Genomic DNA, 27,929 nt, shown 5'->3' with positions numbered 1-27,929 from the left:
TATTTATGGCAAATATAATAAAAAGTAAAATAATTGAAAAAAATATATGTTTTTTTCATTATCCCAGCATACGATTTTTATAATCCCAGGACTTCTCAAAACATTTCATGCAGTGCAAAGGGAGTACCTCTGCTTTTTGGTTCTCTCCACCTGGCTTGGAATAGCCAGTCATGCACAAGACCATTAATTTAAGCACATTTTATTTAAAAACTTCAGAGGAAAAAAGATCACTTGGATAAAGGAGCAAACTATTTGCAGAAACTTCTTGTTGAGTCCTTTGTGTTCCCTGCTGGGAATTTCTCCTGTGGAAAATTAATGGAAATAAAATCAGGGAGCTACTCACCAGGGCTGTCAGCTGATTTCTGAATAGAGCAGGTATTTATTTTCCTTCCACTAAAAACTATATTCTTGTCACAGCGATAAGTGAATTTTAAAAAGTGTTATATAATCAATTGTTACTGCATGTTAACAAGATGTGGTTCAACTTGTTAAATTTATCTTGTCAAATTATATCTTAATTAAGGGATGGAAAAGATAGAATATAATTTCATAAAATAAATCTGAAGTGTCAATATAGAAAAAACAGTTCCCCTTTTTTCATGTCTACTTTTTATTTGGTAACACAGAGTTGTGGGATACTGAAACAAAATTCTCCCAACAGTATAACATGGGAAAATGCATTCTGTAAGTAAGATGAAATCCTCCAGTCTACACATACAGCTTTCCTATGTAACGTTCTGAAACACAGCTTGAAGATGATACATGATTTCCATCTGCTAAAGAAATAGTGCAGATCACAGTTTTCATAGGGCTGGGTTTGTCAGTTACTTAAAAAACATAATTAAGATAACATATATGTCATTTGATTAATTTATGCAACTTCACAAATTAAGTGGAAAGTGAATACTCACTTTATAGCTTGATTTTAAGAGTTCAGTTAAAATTCTGGGTGCAAAAAAAGCTTCTCAAAATGCTCATTTGTAAAAACTTCTGGTCATAGAAGTTGAAGTGAGGCTAAGGTTAAACTCAGGTCCTTCAGCTGGAAAAATAAACATTGGCCACAAATCTTGTCCACATAGTTTTGGAAACAAAGCCTATTCAGTTTACCGAAAGAAAGGCTGTATGCCCCAGATAACTGGTTATATCTGAAAAACGTGACTGTGAACACAGATGCAACAACATAATTTTATTTTGCTTTTGATTTTTCTGAAATATTTTAAACATGGTATTTTCAAGAGACAGTGGTCTTCCATCATCTGGTGGTTCGAATGTGCTCATCTGAGCCTGAATACTGAAATAACACCCATCTGCTGAAATTGATAACATATTGGGATATTTAAATAGGCCACATACACATTACAGAATAGCATAATGTTACAATTGTCCTTTGTCATATCAATACATAAACATTTAAATGTGTTTTAAAGATGTTGCTTGGGTGAGGTATGGTGGAGGAAGTGTGAATTAAAGGAGTTGGCCAAATTTTTTTTCATATTTTTCATATATTTTATTGTGCATTTGTACTTAGCACTGTCCATTTGAAATCTGTGTTTTAAAATATTCTTCTTTGGCTAAGGAATATGTGTTATTTAGGTGTGTGTTTATCTAAATATATTTAAATCCGGGACAAACTTTCTAGGTAATGGAATTGTTGGTAACTACGACAGAAGCACAGAAGCCAGGCAATTTCAAACCAATGGCAACTTTATATGGCCAAGTGACGAGGTGATTAGGCTTCTAAAGGACAAGTGGAAGGAAAAGGCAGAAGCTTTCTCTTTCTTCTTCTGAACTAGGACCTGTGTTGTGAAGCTGAAATATAATGATGCTTGGTCATCAGATGTTAGCATGGATGAAGAGTCAGGCAAAGGAAAACTGTCAAGAATGCACCCTTTGTTTCCACCACCCGTTTAGATTTTTTATTGAGTTTCTTCTTTGGAAAGGTAGGATTTAGCCTCTTCCTGGTTTTGTAGTTCCACAGGTGTAGCAATTGGTGGTGTAATGCCAGGACTGTGCGTGCTTCTCGAGAGTGTTCTTAAATCAGGTAAGGCAGTTAAGTGCCATGCAAGCGGGATACTTGGAGTTATTTAAAGAATAAAGAAAGCCGTTTAAGTACAAAGCTAGGATATATAATGAGATTAGTGTTTGAACTGGACTTGCTTGGCTTTCCTAAGGCAAGCAGTCAAAGCCAGCAGACAAATCACAGATGGATATGTTGCATAACAGCCTTGCTGATCCCCAAATTGATGTATTATTTGTGACAGAGTATCCCTTCAGTGTTGCATTTAGTATAGAGTACAGTTAGTAGAATAGATGTATGAAAATAATCCCAATTTGAATCTGCCCTTGATTTATTTTCAGTGCTTGAAAACATGACCCTTGTTACAAAGCAAGAAAAAATCAGTCCTAAAGCATGTGTTACTGTTTCAATAATATTTTTGCTTGTGAAATGTTTTTGGTGAAGTCTGTGACATTATATATGTTTGTTTCAAACTGATTTGTCATGCTTTGCATTGTTGCTATGTATAACGATATGTAATACCTTTTGTTAGCAAATTCTGTTTGTGGATCATGTACAGACACAAATATGTGTGACTATGAAATTTTCTGGCAATATAAACTCATGATTTTCTTTTTAGGATAGTCCTTTAAAAGTAAAGGACAAATATGCATCTGATGCGTGGTTCTTTATCTTATTTTATATGACATTAATGTATTAAAAATTCAGTTATGAAGTTTTACAGGGGAGATTGGAAGACGGGATATAGAACAAAAATAAGAGTGAATGTAGAATGATGCTGTTCTAAATTGATTTTCTGTGCTTGCTCTCTCACGTGTGCGCACACTCTCTCTCTCTCTATGCCAAATTTAATTTTGTTGATTTTTCAAAACAATGGTAAAAGTGACACTCATTGCAGTTAATGCAGGCTCTGCAGCAGCCTGTATTTCTTCACTGTTAGCACAGCCTTCCCTGAAGCCCAGAAGGGCCACTTTCATTTTCAAACTTACTGCTATGGATGTTGCTTCAGACTGCTTTAGTTGGCCAAGTTATGAGTCTCGACCAGTGGGACTGGGGAGGGGGGGCTTTTGATGGTAAGGGAAGGGAGATGGGGTGGGAAGGGCATTCAGCAAAACTTTCCTACCTCCATCTTTCCATTAGTGTAAGGTTGTATAAGGACCTTACAGTGGAGGTGAAATAAGACAAGGACCACGCTAAGCTAGTTGGGGTAATCAGTGACCAGGTAATCGGTAACTTGCTGAACTGTGCTTAGGACGGGAAGAGCATCAAGGTTGTGCGTGTATAAAGGGAAGAGATTGCCAGAGAAGGGAAATTAGGAGATAGAAAATGTGATTCATACACTTGGAAAAGCAAAAAGGTGACTGTAGAAAACAAGCCGTAGAGGTAGGCAGTGCTGTCAGTCTCACTGGAAACTCACAGCTGCCCTGGAGTTAAGTCAAGTCTGTATTAAGGTGTGCAAAGGAGAAAGAATAACTTCAGTAGCCTTAATTTTTCTGAAAAATAATGCATCAGAAATTAAAGAAATTCTAAAGCCAGTTTGTTCCATAAACAATAATGTTGAATTGTGGAAATGCACAAATGTTCTCCAAAGAGAGTTAACTGCAGTGTTCTGGGTTACACGAAATGTAGATAATGTATCTACAGGATGGCACTGTAATCTGCCTCTGGCATTAGTCATTTCTGTATCTTATTAAAAACTGCTGTCAGGTGAATGTTGCTTTCAAATAGTTACTCATGGAAAAGTAACTCATTCTCCATTAAGTGACCTCTCTTGTCCGAAACAGCTAAAATCCTAACTGGGAGTTCCCAGGGCAACAGTACGGAGGAGGTTGTGTTTGTCCAATATTGCAGAGAGCAATAGATCAAAGTGAATGTTAAGCAGGCACCGAACCTTGACTGCCAACTGCTTTCAGAATGAAGCTACTAATTTTAATCTATTTTATTAAAGGATTTATTCATTTATTAATTTATCTGTTAACAGCTTTATTTATATTAACCTTTGAATTTTCATAAAATTGCAGTAGGATTTTCCCCCTCCTCCAGTATTCTCTGATGGTTGTAAGAAAAAGCAGGCCTACTGAAGGAAGGCCAGCATGAATTAAAAAGGAGAGAAAAGGAGAATTGGAGCAAGGCATCAACAAGACAGAGAGATTAAGATGAGAGAGGAAGAGTTGAGGAGGAAAGAATGTCTGAATTTATGGAGATTATGGACCATCTGCCTAGTGATATGCGAAGCAGTATGTTTCACATTTGCAGTTGCCTTCAGATATCCAGGCCTACAGCCCTAATGGGTATGATTTTAAGACTATACTAACGACAGTGCTCCTCAGAGGCTTCCCCACATTCAGGAAAATGAGGCACCATTCAATGTGTTGTGTATGAAAAGAATTATTTAAATAATGTTAGGGAAAATTTAAATGTCAAAGCCTCTGTGACTGTAAATACTCTGAACTTATTCTTTATCACAGGGCATTGCAAATGTGCAGTCACTTGCACATTTGTTTTGTGAATACAGAGAAACTAGACTGTTAGGCCAGTACTGATAGTATGAACATAGAGAAAAGATGAAATATATTGTACATGTATGTCTAATGCTGGGGAAGAATCCACTTCTTTATATGGAAATAGGAAGAGAACTGAATTCCATAATGGAAAATGACACCATCTTGTCATTGAAGACTGTGTCATATTTTCTATATAAAAGTAAATAGAAATAAGCTTATAATATCAACCATAATTTGGACATTTCATAATTATTTAGTATGATCTTGGGAAAACTGACAATCTGCATCTGTATTTTTATACAGAATACTGCTTCCATAGGACAGCCATGAAGATGGTACTTTCATCACAGTTAGATTTTTGTTGTGATTTCTTTAGGTGAGCATTATTGTTGTTCGTATACCTGTCAGTGTCAGGAGTAGCTTTACTGAAGCGTAAGATTGGATAACATGAGCACAATAACAGACCCACAATAAAGGACTGGCTATTTTATGTCATGGTTATTATTACTTATAATATTTTTACAGCAGCATTTTACTAGACAAATAATAAGCATGCTCTGCTATGTATTTTAAAAATCTACCAAAAAAATTTCACATAACTGAGTCTGTACAACAGTGTTAGGACTTGACCAATAAACAGTCAGTAGCACAAATACAGATTTTATCAAAGAGAGTGTTTCCATCTAACAGAACAAATTGGAGCACAAGCTGGACCACTAGACAGAGTCTGGATAGTATATTTTCAGTATCCCTTTTGATACCAGTCGGCCACAGTCCAGTTAGTTTCTCATAACGAAAAAAAGGATAAATTTAGGACAAGAATGCTAAAGAAGAAAGTAGAAATAAACCAGATGTGGTCTTCTGCTATTGGATACTGCATCCGTGACTCCATTGTTTTAAATGCAAAGCATTCAAGTAGTAATACTTAAACAAACAGACCCACAGAGCAAACACAATATAGCACAATGAATGTTTCTTGTTAAAAGCATATTGGAAAATCATTTTGATCAGGATATTCCTGATACCTCCTTTCAATTTTAATCCATCTAAATTGATCATTTTGTGTGTTTATAGTGGTTTATCACAAAACACAACTTTTGCATCTTTTCCATCCATTTTTATTTTTCATAAAAATTCTGTATTTATCTCATTCAAATACAATTATCTATTTCAGTTATGTTTTCCTATGATGATGTTACAGATCATATGTAAACTACTTGGAAATAAATGGTAAAGCAGTAATTTGCATACTGGGATTGCCTAATTCCCACCTCCTCATCCTTCCAGAAAGGACCGTGAGTGGAAATCTGTGCTCCCAGCTTTTTGGGGGTCCTGTGCCACTTGAAAGGGGTTTAATATATCACCAACTGCAGATTCTTAAAAATAGTCTTGCCCTGTTCTCAAACTGTGTGTTATCTACCCACTTGCTTCACTGTGCAACCTGTGTTTGATAATTTGATTTTGCTATGTTGCAGTAGCCTCAATTAGTGTCAAATTCCAATTTAAGGTCCAGTTTGTTTTGGCAGGATTATTACATGTATTTTAAATATATAATCTACACATTAAAAGTTTGTTGGGTTTTTTTTTCATGTCCTCTCTCCATAAAAGGGCAATACTTTCCCTCTCCCAAAGAGGGGATCAAGAGAGAAAAAACCTGAGCTCAGAAATTTCATGGAGCATGAATGACTTCCGAGTGGGTTAAAACAGAAACTGTTGTGTATCCATAGTTGTCATGAATCACCACCAGCATGCTGCCTTTTTTTTTTTTTAAGTCTAGAACTATATATAAATTAATAAATCTATATTAATTGGTGGGGGTTTTTTCCAAAATAGAATGCATATTTAGTTTAAGGTAGACTGGGAGATCTGATATAAATAGAATAATGTTGCATAGTAGAAGTGAATTATGGCAACTTTCTTGACAATCTTTAATGTAGCATAATACAAAGTAGTGGTGCCCTTAGCAGAGTAGCCACTGAGTATACAACTTACCTTTGAGCAGAAAAAAGACCTCTGAATCACCCGGAACCAGTGCTTCATTATGCATTCTTTATTTTATCACCAGCAGCATAATACTGTTTTCCCTACTCTGGCCAATCTTTCCAGTTTGTCATTTCAGCAAGCATGATCACTTGTAATTGCAGCATCACCAGATTTGTGTGAAACATGGTGCTTGCTTTCACAAATTTCCATGGCATGTTTTGAAAGCACAGCTCCAGGTCCGGTGTTGTGATTTTAAATTTATATAATTTAGAAAATGAAAATCTCAGAGTGAGATGGAGGACATTTTAGCAAATAATCCTAACCATAAATGAAACAAAACAATGACCTCATCTGCCACCCCCTGCTCATTGCGAGCCTTCAACAGTTTGGAAATTGTACCCTACGAGAACAACATCCTAGTTGAGAAATACTGGGAAATGATTTTAATTGCTTCTGGACAAAAGAGGGCCCTTCCACGGAAGAGGATTGTTGTTAAATGATCATCAGTGGGGTTGCTAAAGAATGGCATCTTCCATACAGTAGTTAGCATTGTCTAATGAAGAAATCTGTAGAATGAAGGAGATGAACACGCTGATGTCAGTGAATACTGGCAGCCATCTAGAATAGATAGTCTAGATGGTGTAGAGTTTGTCAAAGAAGACAACTTCTATAGCCCAGTAATCAGGCTCTTAACATAGGTAAGGAAAACCTAGGTTATAGCTAAGCTTTAATGAGTCAAAAGTGAGTCAACTCCAACAGAGTTGGAGAGACAGGCGTGAACCAAGATGAGCAAGAATTGAAGCCTGCGTCCCCCATCTCCTTGAACTGCATGTCAGATTCTGGTTGTTCCGTAGCATCTGTTTTCGTATCCACAATTTTAAAAATATCTTCAGTCGATCCCAGTGCAGCAAAGGAAGAATGTTTAAATTGTGGGATGAGAAGACTGGTCTCTTCTCAGCTCTAGTGAGAAGATGGCCATCTGTGAGTTTGTATTTGGCTCTCCTGGAAGGAGGAAATTTGTTAAGGAGATCTGTGAAAGGGTCAAACAACTGTTCTAAAGACAAAAAATCAAGATTAGTGTTTAGCTTAAAAAATATATATTTAAGAGAGGGTTCAGAGAAGAGATTATTATGTGCCATATTTGTTTCTTGAGAGACCAAAGACCAGGTGCCCTTATGAGATACTTTGTGCTGGTCAGACCTCAGGATCTTCTGGTGTCAGTACTTCTGCAGTTCAGCATGTCAAGTCTGAATTTGCAGGTGCATTTTAACAAAATTACAGAAACTTCTCATCTGTAAATGTGAGATTAAAAAAAAAATGCCTGAAAAATCCTGAAGATCTAATGGTAAAGTACATGTGATCTTAAATGGGTTTACACAGTGGAAAGAGATTATACAGTGGGGATTAGCTACAATATGGTTTTAATTACTACAGAATGTATTTTTAATGTGTGTTATTTTGGTATCTGTTTCAGCCTGCAGTCTAAGACACTCTTTCCTGAAGCCCTATTCTTCTTTAGCTTTTCAGCACATTGCTAAGCAGTCAGAAAATGAGCTTGTCTGTCTCCTGAATGCTTACGGTGTAGACTCAGTGAAGTCAATTTCCTGCTGCTGGAATAGCCTCTGGGGATTTGGTTATATATTCGCATGTAATTTTGAGCAACTGTGGTTTGCTTTAAATTATATCAAACATTGGCCGAGTCTCTGGCTGGTTGAGACACTGTAATTCAGAAGCTCTTTTAACCTTTCCACCTCAGCAGTGGGGTGTATCTTGAACTGTGGCTTGATAAACATGGAAGGAACTTGGTGTAAAGGAATGCTGAAGTTATTGTGGCCATTTACCTCAAAAAAGAAATTAATAGGAGGGGCTGTCATAGCAAATAAAACAGTGATAAGCAAAAGTTGCCCTGAGAGCTTCTACTCTCCCTGTCTGGTAATGTGAAAATGCTGGAACAATCAGAAAAGTAACTAAATCAAGCCTGATAAAAGGTAATATTTTTCTCCTAAGTACGTAATTACATTGCCATTCTCCTTGCCATAGAATACAAGAGAAGCCCTGAATGTACAGAGGAGGAAGGTATTGGGGAAAAGAAGATCAGGCAGGGCAATAGCTGGTAGAAGACTGGGGGGGTCTGGAGTGTTTTGTTTGTTTGTTTTTGCTTTACAGTACTGTGACCTACTGGCTCATGTACGTCACAGAAACTATGGCTTAATGTTTGGAAATTACACTCTTTGGGATGTTACATTTCACCCTGGCAGGAAGCAGATGAACTGAGGTGTTTCTGCCTCTAGTCTTCAGATCTCGTTCGACAGTACTGGCAGCTCTGGACAGCCTTGTCCAGAATCTGTTGCTTTTTTCTTTTTGGTTCTGTTTGTTTCTAGCTTGAAAAAAATTGAGGAATCAGGTAGCTCAAAATGGTTAAACATATAAATATTAACAGCAAACAAAACTAACTCCACAGGTTATTTTTGAAACTGATGGATTTCAGCAAAGTGGTCTCCATCTTGTTTGTATTAGTAGTTGTGTAGCATCAGGACAGCAACCCTGTGACTGTTTGGTTTTGGGGAAAGGAAAAGAAGAGAAATATACTGTAGCCTTGAAAGCTTTTTAAACTATAATAATATAATAAATATATATGTTTATATATAAAATAACTAAATTTAATAAAATAATAAATGCATATTTTACTAGAAATATATATATTTTCATACATTGAGAAAAAAGCAGTTGAATGTTATTTTTAAATTGAATTACAGCAGCTTTTTATGGATAAATTGTACTAAACAAGTAACTGACACCTCTGTTCCCTGTAGATGTATTAGAACTGTATGTTGGCATTGATGTTCTAAAACATATTTGGGGAATGTTAAATTAATTCAAAGTGGGAATCATATGGTATGCAATAGATAAGGGGGAAGAAGAAGGAGGAGCAAAATGTTTCTGGCATTGTGTTTTGCATTTTGCTTTGGGAAAGACAAAATTCCCCCATCATCTGCCATAAGGATATCTTTGGCTAACCATTGATGAAAGAATTATTCTGGAAGATTAAGGAAGATCTACTGAAAACACCATTTTGCAAAAGGCTCTGTGAGAGCATTGTGAAAAAGAGATACCAGATATAATAGTATTTGCATGGCTCTGAATGCAGGGCCAGGTGAGGGTAGTAAACAATACTGCACTTCAGCAGGAAACTTGATGGTGGTAACTCAAGCTCCCTTGAGAAGCCTCGTGTCTTATCCTCTCTTTATGGTATCAGTTGCTATGAGCTGTTCCCTTAACACATCTCAACACTCTTTACACAGTTCTTGTTATGTGTCATGCGCTGGGACCTTCTTTTTTAGTTTCCACCTCTTTCCGTGGTCACCATAAAAGTTTGCATTGTGTTGAACAGTACCTCTTGGGCACTGTAGCAAGTGGTCCAGCCACTTTTCCCAAAGAACAAATCAGTGCTAAGTGTAAAACTTTCTTTCTGTAAACAGTACCTCATAGAAGTGATCCCACTTATGAAAGTAAATATGCCTATGAACAAGCTAGAACAGTAACATAAAGCAGATGCAGAGAAGGAATGAACATGAATGGATTGGATAATATTTGGAATAATTTATCTGTTACTTCAGTTCAGTTTTGAGCCTTGGTTTGTGGAGACTGACTTATTTATTGCATCAGCAAGTGGCCTTTAAGGTAGTTGAGATGGAACAGAAAATCTTCCCAGAAAATCTTCAAGTGCTGCCAGTGACCATAAGGGATAGTGGGTCTCTGCAGGATTCTGTAATTCCTTTCTGAATTAAATTTTTGCTTTGCACATATAATGTATCAAATGATTACCATTTGATTGCTCTGTTTTGAAGTGGACTATTTTTGTGTCATACTCCTACTTCAGCTTCTGTTGTTGCCCTGAGAGCTCTTCACCAGATAAGTTTTGCTGATAAATCAGGGCTGTTTGGAAAGTAAAAACTATTCATTGGATCAGCTTTCCCAATATACAGACTAAATTGTTTGTGTAAACTACAGCTTATCTCCCTGTGTTGAATCTGGCTTGTTTAACTATTCCCATTTATGAAGAGCATTTAAAAACTTTAGACCTTATCACTGGCCAGTAATTGCAGCAGTGTTTTACTATCCATCCTCTCTCACCCACCCCCAAACGCATTGATCTCTAATGTACTGTGTTCTGTAAACCAGGGAATGAGACCTAGAGTTCAGTCCTCTTGCCATTTTAATGGGTTTGAAATTCAAATTAACTTTAAGGAAGCCAGAGTAGGTTCTTAAGAAACAGTGAGAAGCAGACTTTTATTAAAAAGGTATTTTCCATATCTTTGTCAGGCTTTTCCTTAAGTAGACTTTTCTGGTGAATCTTAGACTTCAGAGCAATTACTACTGCAGCAGCACTGTAGTGGGGGCAGAGGTAGCAGAGCACGTCTTCGGGATCTGTTTGCATCAGATGCAACAGAAATCACAGTAACCTGGGATCCTGTCAGTGGTAAACTGTTGCCCTTCTGGTTCAGGCTATGCCAGGGCTTCCCAAAGAGGTTTAGCGTTGTTAATAGTCTAAAAGTCAGTTAACTGTAGCACTTACTGACTTGTATCCCATCAGAGAGGAGAAAGTCATTGTGGAAGGAATCCAGATGCTCCCGAGGATGGGCTGGCGTTGGGACACTGCCTGGCTCTTGTGGGCTTGAGGAAGGGTGGGAAAAGGAGAGACACCCTGTGTGGGAAAGCTCTGCAGAAGTTAAGAAGCTGTGGTAACCGTGTCTGTGGGTAGTCAGCCACCCTACAAAATTGAATACTCATCCTTTCTTGGTTATATAAATCTATTAAATGGTTGTAAAAAAAAGTAATAGATTATTTTCTGTAAAATGCTAGTGCTTTAAATGATAAAAGCTAGAAAAAATAGGACTCTGTTTTTACAGAGTCGTCTTTCTTGTGGGGCAGAGGGAAGGTGATTGCATTGTCTGGTGTGAGGAGAAATAGCAGACTATGAGAAACACTCCTGTGTTAGAGTGCTTTCTCCTGGATGCTTCTGTTAAACTTCTCTATTCTAGGATGCTGAGAACCACTTTGTCAATAATGTCTCTCGTATCATATGACTACTTTTCAGCAGCTTTTCATTTTCTTTAAACCACTACAGTACAGATAAAATAATCAGTTGTGCAGTTATTCACTTTCTATAAATTCTTCTTGATCTCTAACAGCCAGACTTCGAAAGATCCCTTGAATAATTGTAGCACAAAATCTGTCAGCTGAGCCAAAGGGAGATGGAGAGATTTGAGATGGGCTTTGATGCTTTTTATTCTTTTCATGATAAGTTCAGGTATATGGGTTTTAGAAGAAAAGTTCGTATATCTGTACAATGAAGATTTTGATCATGATAAATTTCTAGTAGCTGTGGGTATCCTGAGAAATTGCTTGTATATAACCAGAACAACAGAGTGATATTCAGAAGGGGCCCTTACTCTATATGTGAACTAGTCCTCAAGTATCAGAAGGTTAGTGTGGAAAAGGCTAGTGTTATGTCTGCCCACGATGAGCAAAGACAGACCTTCAAATTAATGCACCCTGTTATTGTGTTTGTGCTTCAGATAACAACCACCAGTTTGCTTTTTAGTCATGTAAATAGTAATGCTCCTTTATCTCTTAAAATGTATCATTGTAGCACTGTACTGATTTAATCTGATCTTTGAAAAATATTTCCTGTTGCTTTTTGCTCACTGGGAGAAGTTCCAGCTTTTACCAAAGAGCGCTCAGGATCTCTCTGACTGTTTACATGGATCAGTCTTTGTATAATTTTTGCTTTTGTCTTTGGCTAGCAGGTTAATTTTTAACAACCAAACGTAACAGCAATGAGCAAGATTAGTTCAATTGTTTATCTGTACTCTGTCAGTGCTTTAAACTGTTATATGGTAACCAAATATTATTTTAAATGTAAACTATTTTATGGATTAATACTATTTTTGCAGCACAACTTTGTAGATCTTTGCTCAAGATAGAAAAGTGGTTTCAGTTACTTTAGATATCTACAGCCAATCTAGAAAACAACCACGGTCTTTTCTTACTGATTCCTTGTTAGGATGTTGACTTTGCCATTAATGATCAACTGAAGAAAGCTAAAATCTTTTTATTTTATCTGTAAAATGTAATGCAGCTTTAGGATTTTCCCTTCTTTCAGAAATACTCATTTCATTACTAGTACACCAATTGCCATGATTCATTGTATTACAGATCATATTTTTGGTATACAAAAGCTTGTAACAACACGTTTATCACTGATGGGTACGCTCAGTTTGACTGCATCAGTGTGATGTGCTTATAATTAGGTGATCAAAGTAAGACTTCAGAGGCCTCTTTATGAGCATTTAGAAGTACAAATAAGGAGGGAGAGAGCAATTTCAATATGCAGTTATTTGGTCCTGGCTGTAGCAAATTAATCATGCTTATTTATGTCATGCTTCCTTAACAAAAGATCAAGGTGTTTTGTGAACCACTATCACAGGCTGTTTTTTAGGTTGAACAACAGGAGCCAGCTAACATAACACTGCAGCTGTGTCCTGTCTGCTGCAGGATGCTGCTGCCCCTCTTCCCCCTTTCGCCTTCCCCCAGGTGGTAGCACTGACACTAAACTCAACACCAAGCCCAGGCGAATAAAGGCATCCTGGGCTGTACTTAGTCTGGGTTGGGGCAGTGCAGGAGCAGACACAGCTGAGCATAGGAGGACTTGTTGCATGCACTGAACCTGTATCTCATTGATTTGAGCATCACTGGACTAGAGGTGAGGGTTGGAGGTCAGGGAATTAACTGAAAGGTGTGGAGTTGTGGGCAGGGAAAACAAATTTCTGGCTGTTTGGATTTTTCCTGTGCTTAAAAAGGAGAACTTAATATGTCATTTTACATAATGTCAGTTGTATCAAAAACACCTGCTTTCATTACCAGTTTCTCTGCTAGAAGAAGTATCTTCCAAGACCCTTAAAATATGCTCGAGTAAAGCACCAGGCCTAGGACCCAGTTTTTCCAAGAAGAAAATTTGCAAGCTTTTCGATCTTAACCAAACAAGTAACAAAAGTTGCTTAAAGAAATCAAGGCCAAAGAATTTAAAACAAGAATCAATTTTTTAATGGACTAAAATAAACTCTAAAATAACAGCTAGATTTTTTCAGAGAGAATTAAAAAAAAAAAAAAAAAAAAAGACTTCCAAGCTTAGCTGTGTGACAGATTAAAAAAAAGAAGTATGAATATGTCCAAAGTGGAACAAACTTGTAGTAAGGAGTGAGAAAGTGGATCGAAGAGGGCTCTTGTAACTCTTCACAAATGGGAGCTTAAGAAAACTCCAGCTAACCAGAAAGTTGCTAATAGAGATGAATTGCATCAAAAACTTGCATCAAAAATGCATCAAAAATGCATCAAAAATGACTAATTCAGTTCCAGAAGGAAACAAGGGTCATAATGGAGTCAGCTATTGGCTGATGAAATGTGACAGTTGGAAATTAGGTATTTTATCATTTTTCTACCTAGCTAACAACAGCCCTCAAGGGCTTTCTGAGAGGATAGCTGAGGCTGTCCCTGATCAAATAATACAAAAGCAAAAGGGTGTACCTCCCTGAGTTGATTTAGATCCATTCAAGATCGAAACCCAAATGAAGGCCTCTAAGGGCTTACAGAAAGTGTACAGCCAGTGCTGAACAGTCCTGGTGGTGCTGCAGAACTGACTGCCAGGAAAGTCTTGTTCCGGCCTGGTTCAAGCTGGCAGTGAGAGACTATCTGCAGAGACTTGTGTCACTGCCGTGTAGAGGCATCTGTGAAGACCTCTTGCATGAGTCAGCAGTTGAGCAGTTTGGGGCAACTATTGTAGCCTTGGCCTTGTCTTTTACCTTCTTTTGCTCTTCTTTTGGATCTTAAATCCAATCTTTCCTCTCCTCAGAGAGCTCTGACTGAGAAAGAGAGGGATGCTAATAGTTTCTTAACATTATTAAATGATTTTCAAAAAAGTAGTAAATTCATCACTAGAACTAGGGAAATGAACAAAAATGAGAGAATCAACTGGATTTAATTTGAGTTTGACTGTTAAAAAGAGGACTATCTTAAATACCAAGTTGGCCAAAGGATGGACTATTGTAGGGATCAACTGAAAACAGTCTTTCCGCTGAGGAACAGGAAAATATAAAGCCAGAGGACATAGGATAGTGGTAAAAGATCTGTCCCTATGGTCCTCTAACTTCAGCTGCTTAGATCTAAGCTAGTTCATTAAAATTCATCTACTGAGTTGTATTTGGACTTATGAAGTGCTTTGGGGATTCTGGACATTGATGCAAATACAAAAATTCAGAAATAAAGGATCCAAAACCGTTTGGCCTCACATGCAGCCTGGACTGACACAGGTATATCCATCCAGAAGTTGGGAGACTGTGTTTGAAAACTGGGATTTGGGATTAGAGCAAGAAATCTTAATAGCTGGTGTAGCAGATGATTTTATAATTGGTTTAGATTTCATTGTACCTAATAACAATATAATCAATGTCAGGGATCACAACTTCAGTCTGTAAAAATTCAGCTTAACAATAATGCAATAAGTGGTTTGTAACCAGTTGGTCTGTAATTCAAGTTTTTCTCCCTTCTGAGTACTAATACCATTGAACAGCTGCATGCAGTTTCAACTTTCCAGTAGAGAAAGCTGGAAAAGACTGGAGCACTCTTAAGGCATTGATTCGCATGTGGTGCTGACTGAATGCAGATGGCATATGTGGTTCCTGTCTTCAGTTTTATGCTTTGCCTCTCTGTTGAAGGCTGCTGTTCCTACAGCGGTGCTGCCTGAATGATATATGAAATATGCGTGTTTACTCTTATGAGCCTAGGTGTAAAAATGTGTTTGGGAGCAGATTTACATAAGCCAGGACTTGTAGCTGTTAAAATTCTTGTGGCTAGGAATAAAAAATGGATTATTCCTTTTTTTCTGAGTGCATCTGAGAAGTAGTAAGTAGTAAAAGGTGACCGTGATTCAAAATGAACAGAGGAAAAAAATCTGAGGTTTTATTTATTTGGGCTTTCCATGTAGAAGAAATGTTTGATAGATTGGATGAGGAAAAAAAACATTCTGGCAATTTCAGGAGGGTGACTTGCTATGTTCAGAAACTGAAAGGGTTCTTATGACTATTCCTGCCCTTTGCCTACTTGTGTTTCAGAAAAGTTTCATCTTAGACACAGGTGCCAATGCTGACAATTTTAGGGCATTATTGACAAAAGAACAGGGAGAATGGTGTTTTTTTAGAGCAGCAGTCTGAGTCATTGTAGAGGAGAATAAAATAATGGATCAGTACAAGGAAGCTAGAAGAAGTTAAATTTATAGAATATTGTTATCATTGTTTGTATGGAGGAACTTTGTGTTTGGGATTAGCACTGGGTCTTTAGACTCTGGAATCTTAACGTCAACTTGGCAAATACTTGCAACAGCTGCTGTATCAGGATTTTGCAATTCTCCTGGACAGGAGCATGTTAATCCTGTTGCCACATACAGAACAGCCTTGTTGGGAGACTGATTGTACATGCTAGGGAATGTGAGTGATTGGATTTTCAAGCATATCGGGAACCTGTGGTAGTTTCTTCCTCATCACGTCCTAATATTACTGTTTCATCCGCAACAGGATAAATGAGTAGGGACCGTCAGTGTAGAGCTGCATGGGTGAACTTCAGAACAGCTAAATGTCCTCTCAGAGAGGACTTCCATACTGGATTATTAGGTAATTGGAAAATCATCTGGCAGGACTGGTCTCCAGAAAATGTAGTAGCTTCACGTCATCCCTGAGGAAAAGTCTTCTGGGCCCAGAGGAACTCGACAATTCAAGTGAAATATTACTCTGCAGATGAGAGGAACTAATGGGTAATGGCTTCAGGTATTAGCTGATTATAGCAGATATCCAAGACCTTTTCAAGTATTTGATCATGGGCATATGGCTGCTGCAAAAACCTTAGCTGAGCAAAAGGAGAATTTCTATGGATATAATCAGAATGTAGCAGGCACTATCATCAGTGTATCAGTTGCATGCACTGATGTGTTGTAAAAGACAGTCCTGAGAACTAAGCCTTTGTGCAGCATGCGAAAGTGTTGGTAGGCATCTGTGCAAGTCCTGGCATCAGCCAGGAAGTAGATATGCACTGTTTCATCAGACAGTTTGAGGTTTGCTCAGTAAAACATCAAAAGCTTTGACTGTAGCGGAGTTTCAAGTAAATGAGTCTTTCACCCAGTTTGGGAGAACTACACACAGGTCAGCAGATAAACTTTGCATCTGAAATGTTTCAGACAGCTTGTGAATTTTATGCACCATCCCAGCAAACTCCAGTTTGAAACAACTGGGAACAACAAATGAGACCTTGGAAAGGGCACTGCAACCAGCATACCCTATTCCTCTTGGTGACTTACAGAACAGAAGTTTATGAAGAACATCAGGTAGCTCTTCTCATTCTGGGATAATAAAGATTCCCTCCTAGTCACTTAAATAGAGTTCCTGACAAGGAACAAATGAAATTCTAGAAACCCCGCAAGGCACAATAAAAAAAAAGTGCCCTTTTGTAAGAACAAATGTAACTTGGTCTCTAATAAATGAGAAGATAGTCTTTTATACTCAGATGAGCAAATGTTTAAAGGAAGCTCTCTGTCTTGTTTCCACATTCCTAAAAGGACGGAAGGGAAGTGTATGATAAACCTAGTGGTTTTAGTTGTTTTTTTGATACATTCACTCATCAGAAGTTGTACATTGGTACTGTTAATCTGTCAGGAAGAGAGTTACCATCACTTTTTTTCCAAAATGTTATATAGAAAAGCACTTTTACAGCCAAAGAAAATTCTTCATTGTCAAAAAAAAGCCACTCTGAGCAGTGGATCACTGAAGCCTAATTTCCTGAGACATTCCTTGTCTCCAGATATTCTCCTCCCTCTCTTGGAAAAAACTCTCCTGTCCCTTATTATCCCTTCCACCTTTTCATCAGGGAAAAGAGACTGTGTGCTGTGGCGCTACAGAGGCTTTTACGGAGTGGCCGGTGTATGTGGATGTTCTTGGCTGGTTGTTACCAGATGTGCAGAGTTCTTTCTGTCTTCACTTCAGTGCAATGCGCTAAAATGATCCCTGGCCTCTGCCTGTCTCCTGGTTTTCCCAGAACCTGTTGATCTTAACTGTGGGAGTCAAAGCAGTGACTTTAGGGCTGATTCACAAGGAGGGTAAGCTAACATAATCCTTCACTCTCTTCCTTCTGCCCCCACCCTGCATACGCTTTTCTGCCAGCTTACGCACTCGATACTGAACCTTCAATGAGCTGATTCGGCCCCATTAAACCAGCAGAAAATTCTTCTTTTTTTTGCTGCAGTAGTTTTCTACTTAATAAGCTGAATTGGCCCATAGGGTATGTGATGAATGCCAGAGTTGGCCCAAGGATAGCAATGGGAGCACTTGGCTGGGGGTGGGTGAAGGTCAGGTCAGAGACCACCCTTTTCAGTAGCAATTCGTTGTTGGCTCAGTTTGTTTCATGAAATCTTGCCCCTTGATTGTGGCTGGTTGTGTGGTCAAAATAGATGTTTAAAATTAATGGACAGTGAAGATGAAGTGAACATGGTTTGTGTGTATGTGGATTTTAAATAATTGGTTTATAATCTGATTGGGAAAAATGCATTAGTCTTTCAGAGAGAGTACAAGAAGGTTAATAACATTAAGCAGAAGCAACAAAGAAAAAATGTGATCCCTAAGTTCTAGTTCCTGGTTCTTCCTCCCTACAGAGAATAGTGTATGTTATTACTGTTACTAGTAATCTTACCTAGTTTTACATCTCCATGTCTTCATCCAAAAAGAAACCCTTAAACACTCACTTAGCTTTAAGCATATGAATAGCTGAAATTCTGAGATAAGGAACTGAGTCAAACTAATAGAGGGTCACAGTAATCCTGACAACTTTATGTGAAGACCTATTCTCTTTTCCAGTGTTTTTCCCATTTACACTGAGCTGATTTGCTTGAAGTAGTCACGCGGTATGCTCAGATTGGCTGAAGACCAAATCTTTCAGAACTCTGGTAGCGTACTTTTGGTTACTGTCCTCTGCTATCTTAGGGTTTAGTCTGTTATGAAAAACACTAAAAAAAATTAAAAATTTGCTGATGTGTTTCCTGCCTCCCGTTCGCTGTGTTTCAGAAAATCTTCAGAAGAACTGGACATGGATAAAGTAACAGCAGCCATGGTACTAACCAGTTTATCTACCAGCCCTTTGGTTCGCAGCCCTCCTATCCGACCGAATGGTAAGCCTTCAGAGTAACTCTTGGACAGGGACTTCAAGAAGGAGTATGATTGTGTTGTACTGGAAAACTGAAAACTTAGGAATGGAGTACATATGATATAGAGGAAGAATCTGAAATCCTTTTCTGTACGACTGGTAGAAATTCAGATGGAAAAGAAAAGAATAGTTGTCTGATAATACCAATGTGTAGTGATCTGTTGGCCTAGATGACTAGGAAGGAGCAGTGGCAGTGTGGTGCAAGTTTGAGTGGTGTCTTCTGGCAGTGACTCTTGCATGCTATGATAATACTGAGATTTTCTCTGCCCTAGTAGAGGTCTTTGTTGCAGTATTGGCAGAAATGAGAACAAACCTCTTCAGTGACTATAGAGCTGCTCCAGTTTATGAAACAGTAGGTGCTCCTCCTTGGGCTAGAAATACAGGAAGGGGGAATTAGCACTGTAGGGGATCCTCTGATCTCACTGAAATGCTAGTTTTCCAGTTTATGTGCATCTGCACATATGTAGCAAATATGACAGCAATTCTTGTCCCCGCATCATTGAAATCTGATCAGATTGTGCTGAACATTATGAAGAGACAAAGCAGTTCCTCTATAGATCACCGCCCTAGGCTGAGAGGCCATGCACTGCAGGTCTGCAGTGATACAGGTCCTTTTACGCAGATGCAGGCTTAGATCCTCAGTTGGGCTGGTTATCCTTTGCAACTCTCTGATGGTCTACCATCAAATTCATAAATACTGTAACAGCAGAAGACATACAAATAAAAATGAATCTAAAAATAAGTGATAATAATGAAATTGCTAAGAAGATGTAATCGATTTGTGCAAGCTTGACTGCAGTTACAAGACATTTTAAAAAATGTTATATTTTAAGGAATAATCTTAAATTCATATGTGCTTGTTAGGATGTCTCAGGGTTGTTCACATAACTCTGGCTTTTTTTTCTCATTTGCAGCTGTTAAATAGATCATAAGTGCCTTGCTACTGTAAATAATTGGAGCACTGCAAGGATGTTTACTGATTGTGAATTAATAGGGAAGTAGCCTTTGCAATTTTTAATGCAGTCGGGGTGATCCACTGAATGATGTGTGTATTAAAAAGGAATCTATACTATGAGGCATGCCCCAGCTTCCAAGATTTTTGAAAAATAGTGTGTTTTTTCATTTATTTCCAGAAAATACTTATTCTTTCCACTTGGCTCAGTAGCTGAAAGTCTAGCCATGAATGTCCATGGTTCCTCTGTGTGTGTGTTTTCCGCACACTTACTAAATGTTTAAAGCCAGACGTATTTGCAGAATGCCACTGCCCCTGACAGACAAGCCCTGGGAAATCTCTGATGGTAACATCCCCAGTGATTTGTCCTGCCTCAGGACTGAAGGTTACCAGCCCTCTGGGAAGGTCAATGAAAGAGAGAAAACATATCTGCACTCCAGCTACTCCAGTTCTTAGCTCAAACCACAGATGAGGGTGGGTTTGTGTTGATGTGCCAGACAGAGATCAGGAGTGGCTGAGACACGTACAAGTCCCATTTTGCCTCCCCTGGTAACCCCTGGCAGTAATCTTCTGTGGGACAAGGCAGTATCAATCACCGTAAACAATTTACAGATGAAAGTTGTCAGGACCCTCAGTGCTAGTAGCTGTTGATTGGAAAGGTCTTCCAAACAAGCGCTTTTGAATTGCTAATGGGTAAATGGTAGTTGTTAACTGCATTTGATATTTCTTTATGCAGTCTGAGTGCTCTTTGATATTTCTTCGTATAGATTGTTTGTATATTTTTTGAATCTGAAAAAGTGATTCACATATTTGCAGTAGTCTCAGACAAAATTTTGAAGCTGTCGTTGGGCATGTTCTTCATGAATATCTTAGTTTTGCCTGAGTTAAGACTTATTAAATACTTATATTAAAGAGTGAAGATTTGATTATTTAAAACCCAGTTGATATTGGTTCTAGGTTCTTCATGGTAATACAAGATACAAATTTAGTAATGTTGAATCCTTTGTAGCTCTCCATCCTTTTCCAAAAAAAGGCAGTAAGGAGCACTGTAAGGGAAAAATTATTTTTAAAAAAATAGAATTTTGCCTAGCAGTAAAAATTTAATGTTAAAGTCATTAATGTTAAAATTAATATTAAAGTCAGATTCTGAACTTTGCTGGAATTACTGGGGATGGTTATCCATATAAACTGGTTCAGAATTTGGCCCTGGTTTCCCTGCAGCTCAGTAATGTTTGGTCTGGTTCTCTTTCACGCAACTCCAGCAATGTGAAAAGAGCCCAGAATAAGAGTAAGTTACATTTATTTATATTTTAAGCTCCTTTGCACTGCCAGATTTGTTAGCATTAATGAGAACCAGTGTTTGTTTTCTTCCTGTTGTCAACCTTATCCTGTCTTTTACATATTATTTTAAATTGATTTAAATCTCTTTCTCAGCAAGGTGAAGAGAAGCTGTAAACCTAGAGAATACAAAGTACCACCATAAATGTGTCAAAAAATAATAGTTTAGAGAGTACTGTTTCCTTTGTTTTTCTGAACAAACAGGAATTTTAAACTATGCTAAGTTCACAAGTTGATACCAGATGTGCTGCTTAGCTTTGGCATGAGACTCAAGTACAAATACTTATAAAACAAAAAACACCTCAATTACAGTCACATGAAACTCTGAAGGCCTGTAATACATGCAAATGTAATGTTTTGGTTCATGATTATTGGCTATAAGAAATTTATAGATCATTTTCCAATTAGGAATTTTGGTGGATGTTTTTGATCAGTGCGGTGATTTTGCTATTGACTATGCAAGCAGGTATTTTTATGCATGTGCTTACATGATGAAGCACTAAATTCTGTTTTGTGAGGAGGTAATGATTATGATGAAGAGCTTTGTCCAAACCCAACTGAATTAGGGGTAAAAAGTCATTCATTTCATTGGTTGTGGGTTAAGCTTTTGGTAGCAAATGGTGGAAATTATTTTCCTGGCGGATGTTATTAGTTAAACTTGTTTGCAAGACATTGAGAAGGAATGAAGGAGTGACTTCTGTAGAACTCTTAAGTGCAGGCACTGACTTGAAAAGACTCCTGTCTCACACTTAAATAACATTTCACTAACAAATAAAAGATCGTTATTTCCTTGCCAACTACAAGGTCAGGTATTGCACAAACCATTTAAACACCTACGGTGTCATTTAGAAAGACTTCTGGTGCCCAAGTTCTGGAGAAACCTTACCAAACCATCCCTGTACGCATGCCCAAGCCATGTTAGCACCTGAATCCCTTTAGTCATTGAGAAGACTGGCATTCTGGTGTCCAGCGCCTGAGAGGATGGTTTCAAATACATAGCCAGTTTGGTGTGGTAGTATTTAGTGTGGAATACCAATCCAGGCCTCTAATTCATGCCTCTTCTGAGCAGAAAAAATATAAGGCTATGTTAAATGGCCGTGAATTTTGGAATTTTGGAACCAGACGCCTAACTGCACCTTTATGAAGAAAAAGTGATGTCAATCTAAGAATATGTACCACCTAAATTTGACAGAGATTCAAATTAGACAAAGACATGTACACTAGGAGACTATGAGAAAGTGTTTAGAGTGTAATTGTGATTTTCTTTGGTGTTCTAGCACTTGGATGATGATTATGTTTTTACAAATCCAGTTAGTGTCCTGGTACTCAGAATAGATGTCCTCTTTCCAGGGGATCTCCTATTGGCTGGGCAATGACTTGAAGTTTGCACTTATGCCCCACTGCAGATATGTGTTCATATTTAAGGTTAAGAATGTATTTGAATGTTTTTCCATAATCATGCATGCAATATCTGACTGCTTATCATGGTTTATACTCCAGAAGAGATTGTTTTTTGAAACCCAGCATTTCTTTTCAGAAGAATTCCTTGTTTGTTTTTTTTTAAAACACCTGTAAATCAAGTGTGGAACCTGGGTATTAGTAAATGTCATTCGAATGCAGTGGGATAGATGTTCTTGTCCTCTGTACATCCTATGCTTTCACTTTTCTTTACTGAAGGTACAGTTAATTACCAACATAGCATCTAAGCCTCAAATAAAAGAACTCCATAGCCCTACCACATGATATAAGAAGATTTGTTGTAATGACTGCTGTTGTTGTTCTTCACAGAATCCCTAAATGGATCTTGGAAAGAAGGAGGATTTGTGCCTTCTAGTACCAGCAGTAGTGGATACTGGAGCTGGAACGCTCCCAGTGATCAGTCCAACCCATCTACCCCATCTCCGCCTCTGTCAGCTGATAGTTTCAAAGCTTTTCGAACACCTTCCCAGCCAGATGATGGTATTGATGAAGCTGAAACAAGCAACCTTCTCTTTGATGAACCCATTCCTAGGAAGAGAAAGGTTAGCCTCATGTTAAATTCCATACAAGTAGGTAAAGCGGATGTTGTTAGACTTATTCTTCTGTGAGAAAGGAATGAATAACTCAAACAGCTCTTTGGGCAGATCCCTCCTTAGCATCCAGTTAATGTAGGTACTCAGCCTAGTCACTATGTCTAGTTGAACCCAGTCACCTACTGCACATGCTGCCATCAGCACCACATATTTGCTGGCAGATGGTGAGGTTCTGCAGAGCCTCCTGCTCAGAAGATAGTAAAGTGATTTCCAGAAGGTGTTGCCTCTGGCCATTCAAGGGATTTCTATCCTACTTTGGTAAATTCTTTGTATGCAGGATGCAACAGGCAGCCTTTACATGTCATCGCAAAGGCTGGATATGGCCTTATTACTTCTTGTTCCCTGAAAGTGCTGCTAGTCTGACAGCATGTCAGATACCTTAATACTGTGAAGCATTCTCTGCACAAACACATGGGATGAAAAAAGGAGAGAGAGATCAAACCTGATGGCTTTTGATATGGTATTAGCAGTGGCCAAATTTATCCTTGGTAGAAGCCCAGAAGTGGAATAAATAAAGCACAGTGTAAAAAAAGTCGAAAACAAAAACCAAAAAAATCACCATTATGCTAGCAAGCAAGCTCCTCTCGAAGAAAAAGAAAACAAAGAGATGGCACTAGTCCAAGTTTTCCTCCCTCCTAACGCAACAGGACAGATTTTACATAGCAAGATGAAAAAGAGCTTTCTGTAAGGAGGAGAAAAACAGAGAATTTGTTATTCCTTAGTGACTTTGTTTCTGGCTCAGACTGAGAGAGTTAATTGCTTCACCACCAGCAGAAGAAGTTTTAATGATTGTTTAAACCTCTTCAGATTTATCATTTTGCTCCAGAAGTTGCTCATTTGCTGACCCACACTGCTCTGCCCTTGTTTGTGGGAAAGGGATGTAAAATGCCTTTGCCTGATGCTAAAAATAAAAAAAAATATTTTGGAGGACACATTTGTTATAAGAAATGAAAAGTTAGAGCTGGATGTTAAACTAAAGACAGAAGGATTGGGTGGAGGTGCAGGGCAGAAGGGGTGGGAACGCAGAAGTGATTTGCCTTTTACTTCTCAGTTGAAGTTATGCTTATTGTCATCGTTCTTATTGTTCAGCTGTGATTATACAGATGGTTTTACAGCTGCCATCTTTATTGTTATTTAAGTTGTCTTTGAATATTTCTATTTACATAGCCTCCACAGATAATACACTGCCTGCTCTGGTTCTCATGGATTTTGTTCTGTATGGCAAATGTTTAATTTAGATGAATATTACTTGCCAAACTTTGTCACAGATGAACTGCATTTCCCCCAGTTTTTTCATTCTGGCCCCAGCCCGATACTGTATCTGAGTACAACTTTGTACCTTTAGAAGCTGGAAAAAAAAATGTTCAGGTTATTTCTTCTTTAGGGTTGTAAAATCAGAAATCATAAACATGGAAATAGAGTGATTGGTGACTTTACATTTACTCATGAGAAGTTTATTCCATTCCATGTTTGGAAAAAGTCATGTTAGCAACCACTTCCCATTGAGAAAGTTGAATGCTTAAATGTTTTCATTAATGTAATTATTCCCCACCAAATCATTTTGTTCTGTTTGTTATAATGAAGCATTAAAGCCCAATTAGGCAATTTTTTGACCAGTCAGGAAATGGCAGCATAGTTTGATCTGTGTTTCTACTGTGTGAGATTTCATTTGGTTACGTTAGAATGAATGTTTTTTTGCAGACTTTTTGCAGCATTGATAATAAAACTAAAAAGACAATAGAGATAGCAGACTGTTTTTACCGTCAAATCAGAGATGGCTAGTGAACATTCTGGGTCTATAAAGATACATATGGTGTTCATGATGTCATATTGGAATTCCTAAGACGTAATTAGTAAGCATATTCTTTGTCTTGTCACATTGGTAGTTTTAAATCATTTAATTTTTGAAACTGATGGTAGTTTTCAGTAATATATTGTATTACAAATATAAGAAAAATATTTATTAGAATTGCTAGATAGATTATATATAATTTTAAGAAAAAATAGTTATGTACTTCAGCAGTAGTTGTGTTTTCAGATCAAACAATTGTGAAGGGAATTCATGTGCAATTTATTCTAAGGTGGAAGGTTTTCTTAGAAACAGTATTGACTGATGATCGAGTATCTCAAGTCCTGAAGCACTTAGCATACATTTTTTGAACACGAGTTGTTAGACTGCCAAGTAACTATTAGCACATGTTACTACAATCAGCTTGTATTAAAGAAGCTGAGATCAATTGAGATTTTTTAAAGTGTATTCTAACTGTTGTCTTTATAGCAAATGCTGAAACTTATCGTATGCTAGCATGTGATTCTACAGGTCCAGATTCGATAAGCATTAAGTCCAATTCTGTTGTAGACAGAAGCTAAACATGTACTTAAGTGTATTCATTTAATCTTAGTCTTAACTAAAATTGTGGGATAATATTTTGAAACTCTTCCTCATGTTTTCTTTGATAATGCTTGTTCTGTACTAGCAGAGACAAGGATTTTAGAGAAGCACTAATTTTGAATTTGAATAACATGAGTTAAGTAGTTAGATTTCATTTTCAAGTTAAATGCTTTAGCTTTAAAAATATGCATAAAATTCTGTAAAATCTGTGCTGTTTGCTATCACATACTGTGCTTTAAATTAGACTAATGATTAGTTTTCTCCAGGGTCTTTCAAAATATTGAAGGTGGAACTGATTATTGTTTGCTATGCTTTAAATCAATGATAACTCAGTTTAGGCCAATGAAGTTATATGCTCACAAGAATATTATACTGAGATTATACATATATTCTTTAAAAAATGTCCAACAAATTCCAGATGAAATTCTCATGTCCAAGTAGGGGACATGGGAACTTCTGAATGTAACAAAAGTAGTTTTTTCCTGCTCTTTGGGTGAATATTGTCATAGCAGAAGCTACAGGTTTATGACACTGTATCTTTTTTGTTTTGGGAATTCATGAGTAAAAATAGTCCTTAGAGTATGCAGCTTACTTTAGGAAGATACCCTGTGTTAAGTGAGAAGCCCTGATCAGCTGTTCTTTGAGAGTAAGGCTCCAAAGAAGTATAGAAAGTTTTTATGTTGTCTAGATCTTTTTGTGGGAAGACAGAAACTGATACTTGCAAATTAAAAAGGCATGGAAAAAGATTAGAGAGAGGTAACAAGCTGCTCCTGTTGAATTCAGTAGGATTATACTGTTAACAGAGATACTACATCATTACAAATTCGTATTTAGAGGCTCTGGACTTGGGCTGATTTAAAGTATAGGTAAAACAAAATATTTTGTAACTGTCTATCTGTTTTGTTTTGTTTTGTTTTTCCTTCCTCTGTGCAACTAACTAAAAAGAATATATTATTTTACTTATAATTTTCAGAACTCAATGAAGGTGATGTTCAAATGCCTGTGGAAAAACTGTGGAAAGGTACTGAGCACAGCTGCAGGGATTCAGAAACACATACGGACCATTCACCTTGGGTAAGAGACTCATGTCTTCAGAAGTCTAAAGGATTTGGTATAGAGTGGAAACAGTCCTACTTTGCCAGGGAGATGGACTGTCTTGGTCCTTTCCATCTCAGATTTCTCGCTTTCTGATGAAATTGCAGAGTAGTGCGTTAAGGTGAACAGGAACCCATTCCAAGAGCAGGGCACTTTCTTTTCACCTCTGAACTTCTGTGATCCTTGCTAGAAGGTCAAATACTACTCTAGGCCACACTGCGCTGCCCTAAGGGCATTGCAGCTCAGTGACATTTGACAGTTAAGCATTTTCACTAAGTATGTGCTATCTGCATATCGCATCCACACTGAAGCTGTGTGAAATGTGGCAGGTGTCAAGGCCCTGTCTGAGTACTTTCCAGCTTTGTTTCACATTTGGTTGGATGCTTGTGCTAGTTCTGAATAAAACTAACTCAAAAAACTGAAAATGAAACTGAGCTGCAATTTCCATGTGTATGTTACTTGGGCTAGAAGCAAAAACTAATCAATCTTGTATGACACAAGTTTTTTTTCAGAGCTCTAGTTTGTAACTAAAATCTCCTGTGCAATTCAGTGAGTGAACTAGCTCTCTAATACATAATTACAACGGGGATTCATGCTGCCTCATGCTGCCTGAGAGTGCTGTCTGGGAGCCAGTCCAGATATCAGGGAAATGGAGAAAGGAGAGGTGTCTAGGAGTTGGCTTCCATGCATATGTATTCTTTGATTCTTTTTCTCGTTTCCCCCTCTCTGCTGCCGTCACCTGTTAGACATGTGGAAATGTGTCTCTATTCTATAAGTCTGTGTTATACAGAGTTTAAAAACTAAAGTGACCAGGAGGAAGAAAGAATTCTGGTATGGAGCTCAAGAAAGTCTTGCAAAGATGGTAGTAACTGATATTGGGCTTAGGTTCTGAAGAGTGAGGCTTTGAGAAATAGAGAAAATAACTCCTAGAATGCAGTTATAAATTTTGCTCTTTGTCCTTCCTATTGCTGGGACGTCTTTTTAGTGGCATTGAAGAAGAGAAGTAAACAGCAGAATTTGCGTGGAAATTGGAGCTTGTAACTTTGCTGGAGAGAGAATTTTTGGTGAAGGACTTGGTTCAATCCAGCAGAATACTTTTGACAGAGCTATTCAGATCTGCTGAATCCATGCTCTTTCAGTGAGTTTTATTGAGTAATTGGTGGCTAGAGGACCACAGATAAAAATGTATATGGGCAGACAGGCTGTGAAACCCACTAGGGGTGAATGCCTGGAAAACAGAGACGTCGTGGCAGCATTCAGCCTTGCTCTGTACATG

The 27,929-nt window shown here is 37.8% G+C and overlaps 1 protein-coding gene across 2 annotated transcripts in view; it reads left to right on the top strand.

Annotated features, from left to right (window-relative positions):
• ZNF704 (zinc finger protein 704) overlaps positions 1-27,929 on the top strand; it is a 91,466-nt gene that overhangs the window by 49,519 nt on the left and 14,018 nt on the right. The window contains exons 3-5 of one of the 2 annotated variants that reach the window (XM_067290578.1): positions 18,666-18,769; positions 22,883-23,115; positions 26,532-26,632. In XM_067290578.1, coding sequence (XP_067146679.1) covers positions 18,666-18,769; positions 22,883-23,115; positions 26,532-26,632 — 438 coding nt within the window. Of the gene's footprint in view, positions 1-18,665; positions 18,770-22,882; positions 23,143-26,531; positions 26,633-27,929 lie in introns of both variants that reach the window. The other variant, XM_067290577.1, reaches the window with a different exon arrangement.

The sequence above is a fragment of the Apteryx mantelli genome, chromosome 2, assembly GCF_036417845.1.
Source record: "Apteryx mantelli isolate bAptMan1 chromosome 2, bAptMan1.hap1, whole genome shotgun sequence".
In the NCBI taxonomy this organism is placed as follows: Eukaryota; Metazoa; Chordata; class Aves; order Apterygiformes; family Apterygidae; genus Apteryx; species Apteryx mantelli.
Note: the sequence above shows the minus strand (reverse complement) of the source record. Positions and strands in the feature narration are given on the sequence as shown.